General features: G+C 38.2%; 2 protein-coding genes across 2 annotated transcripts; one reads left to right on the top strand and one right to left on the bottom strand.

Annotated features, from left to right (window-relative positions):
• Positions 1 to 157: 157 nt before the first annotated feature.
• LOC106643365 (uncharacterized) lies at positions 158 to 4,193 on the top strand (the record flags this gene model as incomplete). The annotated part of the gene is made up of 6 exons (XM_089596363.1): positions 158 to 425; positions 605 to 855; positions 1,392 to 2,184; positions 2,430 to 2,768; positions 2,838 to 3,174; positions 3,412 to 4,193. Coding segments are annotated over 6 exons (2,574 nt in total), but the record flags the coding sequence as incomplete, so codon positions are not given.
• put (activin A receptor type 2 punt) lies at positions 4,167 to 12,005 on the bottom strand. The gene is made up of 8 exons (XM_089597117.1): positions 11,475 to 12,005; positions 10,613 to 10,806; positions 10,386 to 10,548; positions 10,165 to 10,307; positions 9,711 to 10,090; positions 9,301 to 9,625; positions 9,085 to 9,216; positions 4,167 to 8,912 (listed from the first exon to the last, which is right to left on the bottom strand). The coding sequence occupies exons 1-8, from the start codon at positions 11,521 to 11,523 to the stop codon at positions 8,727 to 8,729; spliced, it is 1,572 nt and encodes a 523-aa protein (XP_089453243.1). The 5' UTR covers positions 11,524 to 12,005; the 3' UTR covers positions 4,167 to 8,726.
• Between the last annotated feature and the right edge of the window lie 2,850 nt (positions 12,006 to 14,855).

Here is a 14,855-nt window from a genome sequence, read left to right as displayed (position 1 = left end):
AGAAAAAAAGTTTGTGTAACAAAGAAACGTCCTAATAGTGTGCGGTCACGTGCCACAGTTGGAAAAAAAAAAAAAAAAAAATTTGTTTACGCTCAAAAAAAAAAGATTGGAAAAACAGATACGGCGCGATTGCCTTTAAATGGCCATTTAATGGTTTCATGAATTTCTCGAAAAACGAAAAACGCAGGGGGAGGACTCGGCCTGCTCGACGACGGACACGATATCCATCTGCAAGTCGTCATTGCTGTTCTCGCCAGTGAAGGAGATGCCGGTACTACCACCCGGAGGGAGCTACAGCGTGGATTCTCTCGATTGCGAGGACATGCTCATCACCTGCCAGACCAACAACAAGAACAACTACACCATCGCGTTCGAGGGCAGCATCGCCATGTACTCGGACGGATCGCAGGATTTCGATAATCAAGGTGAGACGAGATTATATACTTTTGCAGCAACACCCCATTTCTTTTACTTTGGAAAAAAAAAAAAAAAAAAAAATTGTAAATCCGTTAACTATAACGACTGAAATCGTATACTAAAACAGCCGAAACTCTTTTAACGACGCGATGCTCAAACACAGAAGGCATTGGTCCGCTGTTCGCAGATAACAAGCAAAGCAGTAAGGCCCACGTTGGTGACAATCACCATCAAAACGCCTCCTACTGCGACAACAACAAGGCCCTCAACAACTACAAGAACATGACCCTCGATTTGTCGATGGCTCGCTCGGACTCGAAGATCTACACGACCTGGAGCAACCTAAAGCACTCGTCGATCGGCAAAACGATCTCGCGCCATCCTTCCGGAAACAACCGTGAACTCGAGCACGTCGAGATGGTGCCGCTCAATTTTCCTGTAAGTTTTTTCTCGGTTGCGAGATTTTTATTTTTCTGGTCGTTGTTTCGAATGTTGCCACCTAAAAAAACTTACTACAACAGTTAAAAATTATACATGTGAAAGTAGTTTTGTGTACCATAGGCGCAAAGTACAACTAAGGTGCCCGAAAAGCGTGGTTGATGTGTATTTCTCGCAGCAAATCCAAAAAATATTTCAGCGAAATACGGATTGGAATAGAAAATTTAGATTTGTAGTGTTGTACCCGAGTTGCAAACGATTATTTTTTTTGCGCGACCCAATTGATGCTTTTCCTCGTAGTAGCGCCATCGCAACTGGGGAAATTTCGCGGCGGTACCTCAGGTTCTATCCAAATTTAACAAAAAATGCCCCGAGAAACGAAAAAGTCTTAGATTATTGAAAATTATATTTAATTTTTTGTAGCCTCCAAAGAGGCACGCACACACACACACACACACACACCTATCATGTACAAATTACGTAAATGGGCCCATAATTCGTGAGTTAAATAAATAAATAATCTCCGCACTGTCCAGGTCGACTCGGGTGAGATATCCAGCAGCCGAGATATCGACATCACCTTGTCCTCCGACAACAATCTACAGAACACGAGCCTCATCCGGATGTTTATGGAGCGAAAGAGTCTGTTCGACCAGACGGACTCTGGCAGCGGGACTGGCTGTACTACCAGCAGCCACAACGGTGTCGGCTCTGAGAAGCAGAGCAACAACGGAAGCAGCAATTTCTCGACCTCGACACCGAGGAATACGCAGGTCGACCGCAACACCACGACCAACGCGAGCATACAGGTAGGGACCGAGGTAGAGGACAATAGCGTGCAAACGTCGCTGATCTATCCAGCGCCCGGCGAGCGGATAATAGCCGGCCGGTACCCGGTGCGCGAGACCCTCGTCAATGAGAAGCCGGTTTACGTGGTCTACCCAAACTACGCGCTACCGGATCTTTCGTTCCTCAACTCGTCGTACGAAAACGTGGCACTCAAGCCCCACAACATCAGCAGTCAAAGTAGCAGTAGCACCAGCACCGGCAAGGGTCAGCACGTTAGACCGGCAGCTCCGCTCGGAGGCCGGCCATACTCTTGCGGCGACATCGACGCCCTTAGGCAGCGCGGATTCTCGCACGTCAAGGACTGGGAGTCGCTGACCTTCCTCCTGCCAGCCGAGTTTCGCAGAGAAGTCCTGCACGACCTTCCCGAGGTGCCGGAGCACGTGAAGCTGCTCGACGAGGAGATGGAGTCCTCCGGTTACGGGGGCTCCTCTACCGTCTTGACCGACTCTGACCAGGAGACGCAGGTATCCCCCATATTTGGTGAGTATGCGTGTTGTCATTGTTACCGCACGTGTTTTACTTCCTATACTGAATTCTAAAGGATGGGTACGTCTGGTGTCTTTAGTATTACTGTCCAGCAAGTCGGAGATCACGTTATTTTACTGGACAGTTTATAAATTAGAATAGCATACGTAGATTACAATAGTTCCATTGAGAATTCATCTTAGAACACAAGAAATGAAACATAAGAGGGGAACATATGACATTTTGTTTAAATTTTCCAGAGAGAACGACAGTGTTGGAAGACACGGATCTGGTGAGTAGTGGCGATGACGTGATGCAGCTGGATGACTTCCTAGAGAACAGCAGCTTCTCGTCTCACAGCAGCGATGCTGACAGTGACCAGGACGCGGATCTGAAGCTGAGATCTTGCGTTAGGAGGTTCCTTGCCCTCAGGGTGAATAAGGACATATCGAAAATCATCGACGGGACTAATTTGAAAAAAAAGACTGTTACTTTCGGAGAAACCATCATTATAAACGACAATGAGGAGCGCCTTAAAGTTAGCGAATACGCTAATGTGAATCTGGAGCTGCGATCTCGATATCTAGAGGAAAAGAAAAGTGGGTAGAGAAATATGAACATTTCTCATGGCATCGAAACAGTATTCTAACAGTCCCGTTTTTCCCTAGAACTTGTACGTCCGGTGAGAAAATCAGTGAACGCATTTATCAGTTTCTGGAATAACGAGCCGATACACAGCCGGCAAGGCTACAACAGCTTTGAGCTCTGCTCTCAGCTCTGCTTCGACCGTCTTTGCCCGGCCCTTTATAACATCATGTCCGACGGACTCAAGCCACACCTTGGCTCGACCTTCGGACCCGTTGCCAACAGCGTCTGGCAAGTGGTCGAGGCGTCCGCCCAACAAGGATCACCTATGGAGACACTTAATGACCTAGTCCAGAAGATAAACGGCGAGGACTTCATTAACGAGCTCAAGTTCCATGCTTTTGTCATTGAATTGCTCAAGTGAGTTTTTCTCAGTTTTTTCTATTCTCTTTGTACTTTCAATACGTGTTTGGATCGATACGGGATGCAAGAATCGCTCAATTTGGTGACAAAATTATCGATATGTGGCGACTAAAAAATGGCTCGCTATTGTTTAAAGAGAGCGATGCATGCTAGTTCCTACTTATTGATCCAAAAACGATTGCCCAACAATAACGGAACAAACCCGTTTTCATCCGTCCAACTGTTTATCATCAGTTTTCGTGCACTCGACGCTTGGTTCGCGTATCTGTGCACGTGCGAGTCCATCCTGCTCAAGCACTACAACAACAGCAGTCTACTCGTGGGTGCTTTGAGCTGTCCCAACAGCCGGAATCTCGTCGAGGATTTCCTCAACATCCTCCAGCCTCTGGCCTTTTGCCCATTCCAGCTGGATCTGCTCTACCAGACCTTCGCCATCAGTCCCACCAACACAACCACCACAACCACTCCCAGCCCGAAGGATCATCAAGCTCCCGCGTCCCCATCTACACCCACGCGTTCCGCCAAGTCCAAAATCCCACGTCTCCTACAGACATCGCCTACCAAGACACCATCTAAATCTAAACTCCCCGTTCCCATCAAGTCTTTCAAGTCCCCTTTGGGCATCTCATCCCTGAAAAATCCCGGAGTCCCTAAGAGGTTCCCAGCTGCGAAAAAGGCACCGGAACCGAGGCAAACGAGTAGACCGAGCCAAGAGAACATGGACATCGCAAGGCCACACCTTACCAGGCCCTGTTCTTTGCTGTACAAGACGTACGGCGCGAGCGCCAAGGAGAAGAGCACCGTGTCGCAGCACAAGTGAGCCACGCCCACCTCCCTCCCTACGCCCTGGACCACCAAACACTTATACCTAAGCTTGAAAATTTTTGTACAAAGTAAGATGTAAAATAAGTATTAAAAATAAATTCTACGGAATGTGTTAGTTTAAAAAAAATGTTTAATACCAAAAATATTACAGTACATAATAATACATTTAAATTGTGCCTACGCTATTGCATGATTCGTTCCTTTAATCCACTTGTTCGAGCACAAACTTTAAATTAATGTTTTATTTTTACCTGCTGATTCATCTTGTATAATCTACATTGAATACCCTGGAATATAAATAGCTTGACATTTGACAGGCTCTACAAGCTTGATGTAGTTTTACTCTGAGAAAGAAGAAAAAACAATTTTTTGTTACACATGCTTTATTTCAATTTTATTATAAAATCGATGATAAAACCATTTTGCTGCTTCAATTGAAGTCTCATAGTCTTACTCTAACAGACATAAAATGATTAGTTGTTTTTTTTTATTTTATTTTTTTATTTTTGTTTTAATAATACTTCATTAAAAAAAAATCGTTAAATTGGTCAACAACACAAAAAATTCATCAGTTGTTCTTCGTCAGTTATTGGATAAAGACGAAGAATTTGCTTGTATTCCTTTTTTTGGAGAACACTTCTATACAAATTTTTACAAACAAAAAAGCAAACACGCTTCATCTATACATTTAAGTATACTTCATTTGTGTGTACGTGTGTGTACGCCTGTTAAAATATATAAAAATTGGTGATTTTTTTCACGCATCTTTAATTTTGCTACTCATCACGAAAAAAGATGAATTCATGTAAAATTTGCATTCGTTCCTTTTACTGCGTATGAAAAAGCTTTGAGGAAAAACATTTAGTCCATTTGCACAAATATCCTTAAAAAAAAAAAAAAATCATAAAATTCACAATGTCAATAAGTTAATAAAGCTAATTAAATGTTTCAATTTTTCCGTTTCAAAGCAACTGTTTAATGTTTAGCTAGATTAATTTTATTTGGCTCTTCATACGGGCTTAATATTTTTCCTCCAATTATTTGTGTCATTTAGAATTTCATTTACAGTCAACCTTATACACTCTCGACTAGGGCGCGGACAAAGAATAATATCGTCGTCAAAGTCTTTGTATCATCATACCACAATCATATTGTATATGTGTACACATACATGATAAGATATATACTTAAAAAATGATCTTTCTCCACGTTATCCTCATTTTCGTTATATATACATATAGTTTATGTATATATACATGTATTTATATAGTCGATAATTTGTGTGGTTATTAATATTGTTGTTATAAATTTTTTTTTTCTTTCCATAAAAATTAACTATGAAACAAATCGCTTAATAGTACAATGTCGCTTACTTTAACTAAATTAACAACAAGTTTCGACAACACGCTGACATTCAAACCCTCGTCACGTGCGATGGTCACCATAAAACACTTGTAATGTATTTTTACGTGTACACTACATGATTTAAAAATGTAAAAGAATTGCCGGTTTCGAAAAGACGAAAAAAAATAATAATAATATTTAAAAAATGAGACGAGTTCGCGTAAAACATATTTTCGCACATTGCACACCCACACGTCTGAAGATCGATGAATTTCACGTGTTATATTTATACGTGGGCAAAAATCGCCTCCTTTCGAATTATTTCTCTCGCGATGTGTATGTTTGTGTATTAGTGGTCGCCCCACCGGAATCGGTGCGTTTATTTTTAGTCGACTCGTCGCGGTCGTCAAGCCGAACCTTCCATACTGAGCCGCTATTGTCTAACTCTCTTACTCTGCGCGAGCTATATCTGCATTTGTACATTCATACATATTTTAGGCGATAAATTAGAAATTAGATTTAGCCGAGTGCGTTTGAAATGAACGATTATTTAATTATATTACGTTTCACCCACATTCTTTTTTTATTTTATTTTTGTTTTCGTATAAAAATTGGATAAAAATTGTACTCTGTCTTTTAATTTCATCACAGTCGAGTTTCATTTTTTTTTTTTAATATTTTTTATTTTTTTATTTTCACACTTCAAGAATCGCACGAAAATGAAACCTTAGCGACTTTTTTTTTCTGTTAGCGGATTAATATAGAAGGCAGTGAGCATTGACTTTATTTTCCAGCACAGAAGGCTTCTATAAATCGAAAAAATTGCTCTTCATTCGTGGGTGCGAGTGTGCATAGGCGATTAGTATGTTATGATTACAACTAAAATTTAAAATCGATTCAAACGTTTTGTTAAAAAGCTATATATGTACAACTTATGAAAATTAACAGTAAATATATATATGTATGTATACGCTTTATAACCAAAATTCATCATTTCTCATATGTATATAATATATGTACAAAAACTTCATGTTATACAATAACGTAAAAACTTACCAATAATATTTGTTTCTCTCACTCTTTTTTTAATACGTGATTTTCTTTTTTTTTTTTTTTGTTTGTTCTACAGGATCTAAGAAATTTTATTCACATCTGATCAATCCTCTCATACCTATAACATCGATTATCTGCTTTGATGATTTTGTATATTATAGAGCCGGTGAATGGTACACTCGTCGTTTTAGCTCTGATATATCATATGAACATCGGACAGGCATCGTTGTCGTTTAGAAAAATATAAATTTTTCAAACAATCAAATCGTAATCAGAAAAACCACACCTACAATCTACCTAAAGCCACACGTTTAATAAAATTACGTCAAACATTCATTTACAGCTTTGAAAGAAAAACATTTTTTTTTTCCCCCAAAAGGAGCAGAACATACACATACACCAAGAGATGATTGCCCGACGTACGTGTGTTTTCTTTGCACTCTTTGTTTTCACTATACAGCCTATAACATATCTCGTGGAGCTGATAAAAATACGCTTGTCGTATGTACTTGTGTGTACTACTCCGGTGTAGCCCGATATGTCTGTGAGCCCTCCAACATTACAGAAGTTAAGAGCAACGCAATCATTTATTTATTTAATTGTTCATCCAACAAGCTTTGCGCACATTTTTGTGAACAATTTGTTCATCTCGGTATTTTATACGTTATACCTATACTTACACTTAGCTATACACACGATTCCTTTTTGCGTATTTTACAAACCTATATAAATGATAATTCGGGCTTTGTATGAGAAAAAAAAAAAAAATCGCAAACGTGTCCAACATTAACATGAGTGTGTAATTATAGTTTCTGCTTTTAATTTGGCACTGTTTGAAGCCAGCGTTCGGTATAGGATAGCAGAATACGAAAACCACTCGACACTCGAAGCTATTGTTCATTCACGCTTCAAGTTAAATGTTGAAATTAATACAGGTCATTCGAGACGCGACGTAAAAATAAAAATTTTAGTAGAAGCTTTGATCGATGTTAAATGTAATTAGGAAAACTTAAAGGCAAGATTTATCGTATGGACACGATTATTGCGCACTTTGGAAGACGAACGAAGGATCGTCGGCATTGTTTACTTATTTTTTTTTTTTTACACGAGAGTTTATGTAAAAAAATGGGGCGGACATTGCTTTTCGAGTTTGCGTTTGTACCGTGTTGCACATCTGTCAAGGATTCAGCCCAACAAAGTCAACGTGTTTTTTTCTCTTACATTTCACCTCTCAAAAACAATAATACTCCTCATTATTGAATGATGAAGATAAAAAAGTCATGTTATAAAAACCAAAGGTTAAAGTCGAAAATTTTTCTGCTTTTTAATTCGCCTTTGTAATTTTTTAAATAAATTTTTAGGTTTTTTTTTTTGTTTTTTTTAATTGACGAAAAAAATTAACGAATACTTTGAAGCAGTCCAATGTGTCATTTTCGCTGTGGGTAATGAGAAAAAACGAGCATCGGAGGCTTTTCGATGATTGAGCAATTTATACGAGTAATTGTGATTTCTCGTGGCATTGTCAATCGGCTGCGCGGTTGTGTCCACCAGGTACATTGTAACAAGATTTACAACTGCAATATTAAATATTTTCTGTCTTTTTCCTGGTTTTTTTTTTTTCCCCCAACTGTTCTCGTACTTAATGGCTTTTCAAGGAAAATGTAACCAAATGTTACACAAAACACCGAATAATTTTGATTAATTTAAAATTACTACCTGATGGCATTATTTTTTAGACATGGATCCATTGCGTTACAAATTCCTTAAAGATAACGACTTCGACAGTTTCGAAACAGGCCTATTTAATGAGTTCTATTAATGGGAAACGAGGAATGTATTCATCATTTAAAAAATTGATAACGTGATTGTTGTTTGCATTAGGCCATCAAAATATTCGCTGTATTCACACAAACGTGTTTCTGTGCTTATGATGTAATTGTTTTATGTACAAAGCACAATGGGCTATACAACACGGAGACTAATAGTTTATTATCAAACAGATGTTGATAATGATGAGTGCAAGACGATAAAACCAAAGTCTAACTATCGACAAGTTCGTTGTTTCCCATTAATGAAGTTATCGATAAAGTTTTTTTACTTTTTTTAAAAGTATAGCCGTCAGTTTCTGCTAATTTGAATCAGCGTATTGTTAACTCAGAATTAACAGAAACATATCGAAAACTGTTACCTCGTCATTTAGTGGTCCATAAAAAACAATAAACATGAACAGTTGTGCACTGGTAGAAAATTAAATAAGACTTAACAGCTACGCTGAATCAGAAATTCGTAAATATAATACATACGCGCGTGCACCGGTTGCAATATTTTTACATACTAGACTCCTTGGTGATGAGAGGTTCACTTGCGTTGTCGACGCGAATGAGGGTCGACGAATTTAGTATAGTTGTCCTGCTTAGGCACGCCACCCGTTCCATTACACAAGAGGCTGAGAGTCGAGCCTCTGCGTCATGGTCCCAACACTCTTCCATAGTGTCACAGATGGCCAGTAATCCCTAAAACAGAGATATTACGTTTAAAAAAAAAATCATCATTTTTACTTATTTCAAGTCTTGCATACTTTTGAATGAGTTTCGTGTCAGTTAAACCAAATAATTTAGCAGTATCGTTCATTTTCAGAATTAATAAAACCTTGAAGTACGCATAGATCTAATTTGAGTAACTTACCGGGTGTTTACGCCAAGTTTCCAATATTAAAGGCCTTTCTTTTTTCGCCACTACACATTCTTGCATGTCTTCGAGTGAAGGGTGTAGGCCAATTTCTTCTTCGAAAGGTAGCCTGTATTCACCGATTGGTCCCTGAAAAAGAAAAACCCATTGCAAAGTTACTGTCTGGTTTTTTTTTCTCTCTTCGGAAATGCTTGCATTCAGAATAATACTAACATCTTGCGCGGTACAACGTGAGGCAAGTTCCCAGAGTACGAGACCGCAGGCGTACATATCGATACGCAGAAAAGAGTCTCTGGTAAAATTAATTGCACCCTCGAGCACCTCGGGGGCCATGTATCGGCGCGTGCCCACCTGACCGTGGGTATCACCGCACGGCTTCCCAGGATGGAAGATCAACGCTAGTCCAAAGTCAGCTATGCAAGCAGTCATATCATTCTTCAACAGAACATTTTTAGATTTAAAGTCGCGGTGTGCAACTGCAGGTTTGTAACCATCGGCCTTGTTGGCTGGTATTTCTTCGTGCAAGTGCATCAGACCTCTGAAAAAGCATTAAAAAGCATTTAAGTACATCAGATAGTTGTTGTTTATGTTAATAAAACGTTTAGTGAACGAGATGGACGTACCTTGCCATTGACTCAGCGATCCTGCACATTTCTGGCCACGACACAACGTTTGCCTTGAGGTAGTCACATAGCGAGCCTTTCTCATGGTAGGCTGTGATGAGCCAAAACTCGATAAGAACGCTGTCGCCGCGTTTCTCCACCCCAATAAAGCGCAATATATCCTCGTGGTCCATGTGTGCAAGCTTAAAGATTTCCTGCTCAGTTACCCATGATTGTTTATCTTGTTGGGGAAAAACTTTGACAGCAACAATTTCAGAGTGAAGTTTGGCTTTCCATACAGCTCCAAAACGACCACGTGCTTTTATTTCCACTAGCTGGATAGGCCGGTTGCCGAGATTCGGCGAGGGTTGGGATATAGGGCCTGGCTCCATTGTTGGGATCTGAAAAATTCCATTTAGTGATTTGTTTACGGGTTTTTTTTTTTTATTGTAGTTGATCTAAATTGCTTACTTACCTCGTTAAAGTATCCCAACTTTTTACGCCGGCAGTAATAGAACACGGAGAATATGAAAATTAAGAACAATAACAGAGCAGGTATCGATATCAGCATCATGAACGTAAATAATTGTTGTTCCGTGTTTGGAACTGGTTCATATTCTGAAATTAAATCGTAAAATATTAATTATACACATATGTTAGAAGAAGTGGCGTTTCAATCGGTAATAAAATACATGCCTTGCACAATGGGAGGGGGAATAGTGGGCTGTGGGTCCCAGGAGAAGTTTCTGTTACACATATTGCCGTCACAGCAACAGAAAAAATGTTGCTTCTTTCTGTCAGCATTTTTTTCAACGCAACGCTGTTTATCATAGCATTCTTTGCTATCTAAAAAGCAACCCTGGAAAAAAAATACATCAATTTTTGGACGAAATTAATTTATTTGACCATTTTAAAGTACGAACCTTCAATTTTGTCGTAGATTTCTGTGTAACGCTGTCATATTGCCACAGGACGTAGCAGTGGTTACGTTTATCAGGATCATGGGGTCCACACATTTCTTTTTCCACGCAGTCTTCTTTAAATTCCCCTCCACACATCGTTTCATTGTAGAACTCACAGTAAGTCGATCCTTTGACATCGTGAGCACTAATTGGGCCTGAAATCGTATGTTGTATTAAAACAATCATATTTACAATTCATGCTTTAAAAGTTCCCACTAAAACAAAATAATTTGGTAGTTTTGATTTAGAATTTAAGAGCTTAATTATGATGATTCCGTTTTCTTAGCAACAATGTTGCTGTAATTTCTAAACATGTAAAGGATCTCTTTGTCCTGTTGTAAACAGATAACTACAATTGGAATTTATTTGACTCATATTAGCATTTGCAATTCAATAGAGGAGTTCAACTGTGGGGCATTTATCAAGTAGTTAAAGAGTTTTTATGAAAGATAAACAGCTATTACATCAAATCACAGTTGACTGCAAGGGAAGCTAGAGTTACACTCTAATCTTTCATTTGATAAACCCAAAGAGCTCGTGTGTATCAAAACAAGATCACAGATAATCATCATCAGTGAGACACTACACTTCCTAATACAGAACTTTAACTATGCTGGTACTCATCACATAACTCTTTGGCATTAATTTTCATCTAATTTAAATAAACAAATTGCGCTCACACTACGACACAAGCGTATCCAAACAAATTCTCAATCTAATGGCACATTGAATCAAAGACAATAAATTAAATCAGAAGGTCCCATGTACAAGCAAAATTGAGAAAAAAATAAATAAATCAGAGGTAAAAACGTTTAGAACTCACCCAATAGACCAAGAATGATGCAGAGCAGTGTAACGATATAGACGCTCATCGTGGAAGGCTAGTTGAGAATCACACAGCATCAAACACAACTATAAAATAACGACGACAGCAACAGCATCAGAATCTCCGAGTCTTATTAGCCATTAAGCAAATTGCAGAGAGAGAGAAAGAGAGTTACAACGAGAGATATGTAGAGCTTGCGCGCGTGTGCGACTGACTGGTTGCTCAATTTTCATGTGTCGGTAGTAGTAGTAGTAGCAGCAGCAGCAGCAGCCGTCATCCTCTCGATCATCATCATCACGATCGTAATCATCATCGCTTTCCGTTATTGATGCTGCGTCTCTTCCGCGAGCCGTCCACGTCTTGTTCCTCTCTTTGCGGAATCATGTCACATATCTTTTTCTCTCAGAGCACTCCTCTCGTCATCGTCCTCCTCTATGTGTCTCCCTATATCCTATCTATGGTTCGTTGCCTCCTCCTTTTCACAAATAGGTGCAGATACGCGCACATACGCAAAAATAGTACGGTAGTAGGGTAGGGGAGACCGGGGCGAGATGGGTATTCGGGGAATATGGGTATTTGCAATATTTCAAAAATAATGATATGTTAATTGCTATACTTTTGTTTATTGCATATTAAAAGATAAAGTAGTTTTTATTAATAAAAAATAGTGATCCAATCAATTAAAAAACTAAGATATTTTACGATGAAAATTCAGGCCGTAAAAGAAATAACTTTAAGGATTTTCAACGAATAAAAAAATTATGAAAAATAATATACTGAAGGCTAAAAACTATTCTTTCTAAATGTTTAATTATCTAACTTCAAATTGATGATCTATTTTCATATTACCCTTTAAGAATAAAATTATTGTAACTGTTTTAAATAAAAATTACCTTTGGGGCGGAATGGGTGTATTTTCATGAGGTGATATGGGTATATCGGCTCGGTTGCGGTAGCCTATATGCAGGCGCACATAAATAAAATAAAATAGGATGTATCAAATGCTATAGGTACCTACCTACGTACCTACTTATTGTTAAGTAATTTAGTTAATTTTAAGTGTAGGTGATAGCAAATATTAATGGTGCGTAACTATAAAAAGGTAACGAGCAGGCAGTCATGGTCTGCCGAAGATTTAAAAAGTGCATTAGACGCTTTAGCGAAAGGGAAAACAATAGGATCCATATCCGAAAAATTCAAGATTCCTCGAGAAACATTGCGAAGAAAATTTATTAAGATATCAAAAACACAAGTTTTAGACGATTTTGCTTATAAACCAGGTGAGTACGCTATAAAAACGTCGATCAATATTTTGAGGTTAAATGTATTTTTATGTAATAATTTTAGCTTTAGGGTACAAGTCTGTTTTTACTGCAGAGCAGGAAAAGTATATGTGCGACAAAATTTTAGAGAATGAGGCAAGATTGCATGGTTTCACCCAATTGGAAGTTCGAAGGCTAGCGTACACCTTTGCTCAAAATTTAAATATACCAAATCGTTTCAACAATGATACTCAGTTAGCTGGAGAAGACTGGTTTAAAGGTTTTCTCAAACGAAATCCTCAACTCTCACTCAGAAAACCAGAGCCAACATCTGCAGCTAGAGCAAGTGGCTTTAACAAACGTAGCATTGATGAATTTTATAAAATACTGAAAAGTGCATATGATCAGTATGATTTTGATGCTCAAAACATCTACAATGTAGATGAGACAGGTGTTTCTTGCAACCCTAAGAGCCAAGCAAAAGTGTTAGCATTAAAAGGCAAGAGACAGGTTGGTTCGAAAGTTTCTGCAGAAAGAGGCACAACTGTGACTGCCTGTATATGTTTTTCGGCCTCAGGGAAATATATGCCACCGATGCTAATATTTCCTCGCAAGAATGAAAATCCAAGATACTTGGAAGGCAAGCAGCAAGATGCATGGGCTGAGTTTAATGGAAGTGGCTGGATGGAAGAGAAAGTATTTACAAAGTGGCTAGAACGGTTTATTCATTTCTCAAATGCAAGTACGAGTAACCCAGTATTGTTGCTATTAGATGGCCATGCAACGCATGTTAAGAACCTTGATGCAATTAAACTGGCTCAATCTAATGGTGTTGTGATGATCTGCTTTCCCCCACACTGTACCCACAAAATTCAGCCACTGGATGTATCTTACATGAAGCCATTAAGCAATTTTTATACTGCTGAGGTAAATAAATGGATGAGAGATCATCCTCAGTGTACCATAGGATTGAAAGATATTTTTTCAATTTTTACTCCAGCATTTTTAAAAGCTTCTTGTATGGCTACTGCTGTCAATGCATTCAGGAAGACTGGTATTTTTCCTTTTAATCCAGAAGTATTCACTGAAGATGACTTTGTAGCATCAAAATCCATTGGTAGTGTTGCTACCACAAGCTCAGGTGAAAGTAAGTGAGCCTCTTTATTTTGCTTGGTATTTTTATTAATATATGATTTTCAATCTATATTTTTTACTCAGATGCAGTAACAAATACCATTTCTCAAACGTATAATCACACAGCAACTAAACAACCACACTCACAAGTAGAATGTTTACCTCCAGAAACAAATACAGGTACATTGTTCAGTAACATTGATTCACATTATTCAAGTAAGTTTTTTCATTGTACATAAAATTTACAATCTGTATTTTTTGCTTAGATGATGCAGTAATGAACACTATTACTGAAACCTTTAATCATACACTATCGGATCAACCAAACTCAAGAGTAGAGTGTTCAACTTCAGTGAAAAGTTCAAGTACGTTGTCAGCCAAGGATCATGTAACTAGTCAAGCTGTTCGATCTAGTATTATTGAGCACCAAGAAGAACTTCTTTCACTGGACTTATCTGATATTCCCATTGTTATATCTGGTGATACAAGTATCGTGACAACAATGCCATTTCAATCTTCTAATCTAATCACAAGTGAACCATCGATTATTCACTCAGATTGTGACGCAACTAATGTATTATTGGACGTATCAACTACTACAGAAAAAGTCAACATAAGTTTATATCCAGAGGCTGTAAAACTTAAAAAAGCAATTGTAAAAAGTATTGAGAAATGCATTGATGCAGAAATTTTTAAGTACTTTCAAAGTAAAGTTGATAATGTGCAGCAGAAACCAAAGGTAAATTTTATATTAAATAATACGTTTAAAGATATAATATGCTGATATAATGATGATTATACAATTTGTTTAGGTGCCTCGAAAAAATAATACTAGAGGTAAAGCCGCCATTATAACATCTGTAGAATATGAAAATGAACTGAAGGAAAATAAGAATAAACGAAAAGCATCTAACATTAAGTCTGAGCCAAAGAAACGAAAAGTTGGTCAAAATATTACGAATACAGTTCCATTGAATCAGAC

Source organism: Copidosoma floridanum, unplaced genomic scaffold (assembly GCF_036245765.1).
Source record: "Copidosoma floridanum isolate Cflo_tuat_1 unplaced genomic scaffold, Cflo_Japanese_pri ptg000030l, whole genome shotgun sequence".
NCBI classification, from domain to species: Eukaryota; Metazoa; Arthropoda; class Insecta; order Hymenoptera; family Encyrtidae; genus Copidosoma; species Copidosoma floridanum.
The sequence above is the reverse complement of the archived record's forward strand: the minus strand, read 5'-3'. Positions and strand labels throughout refer to the sequence as shown.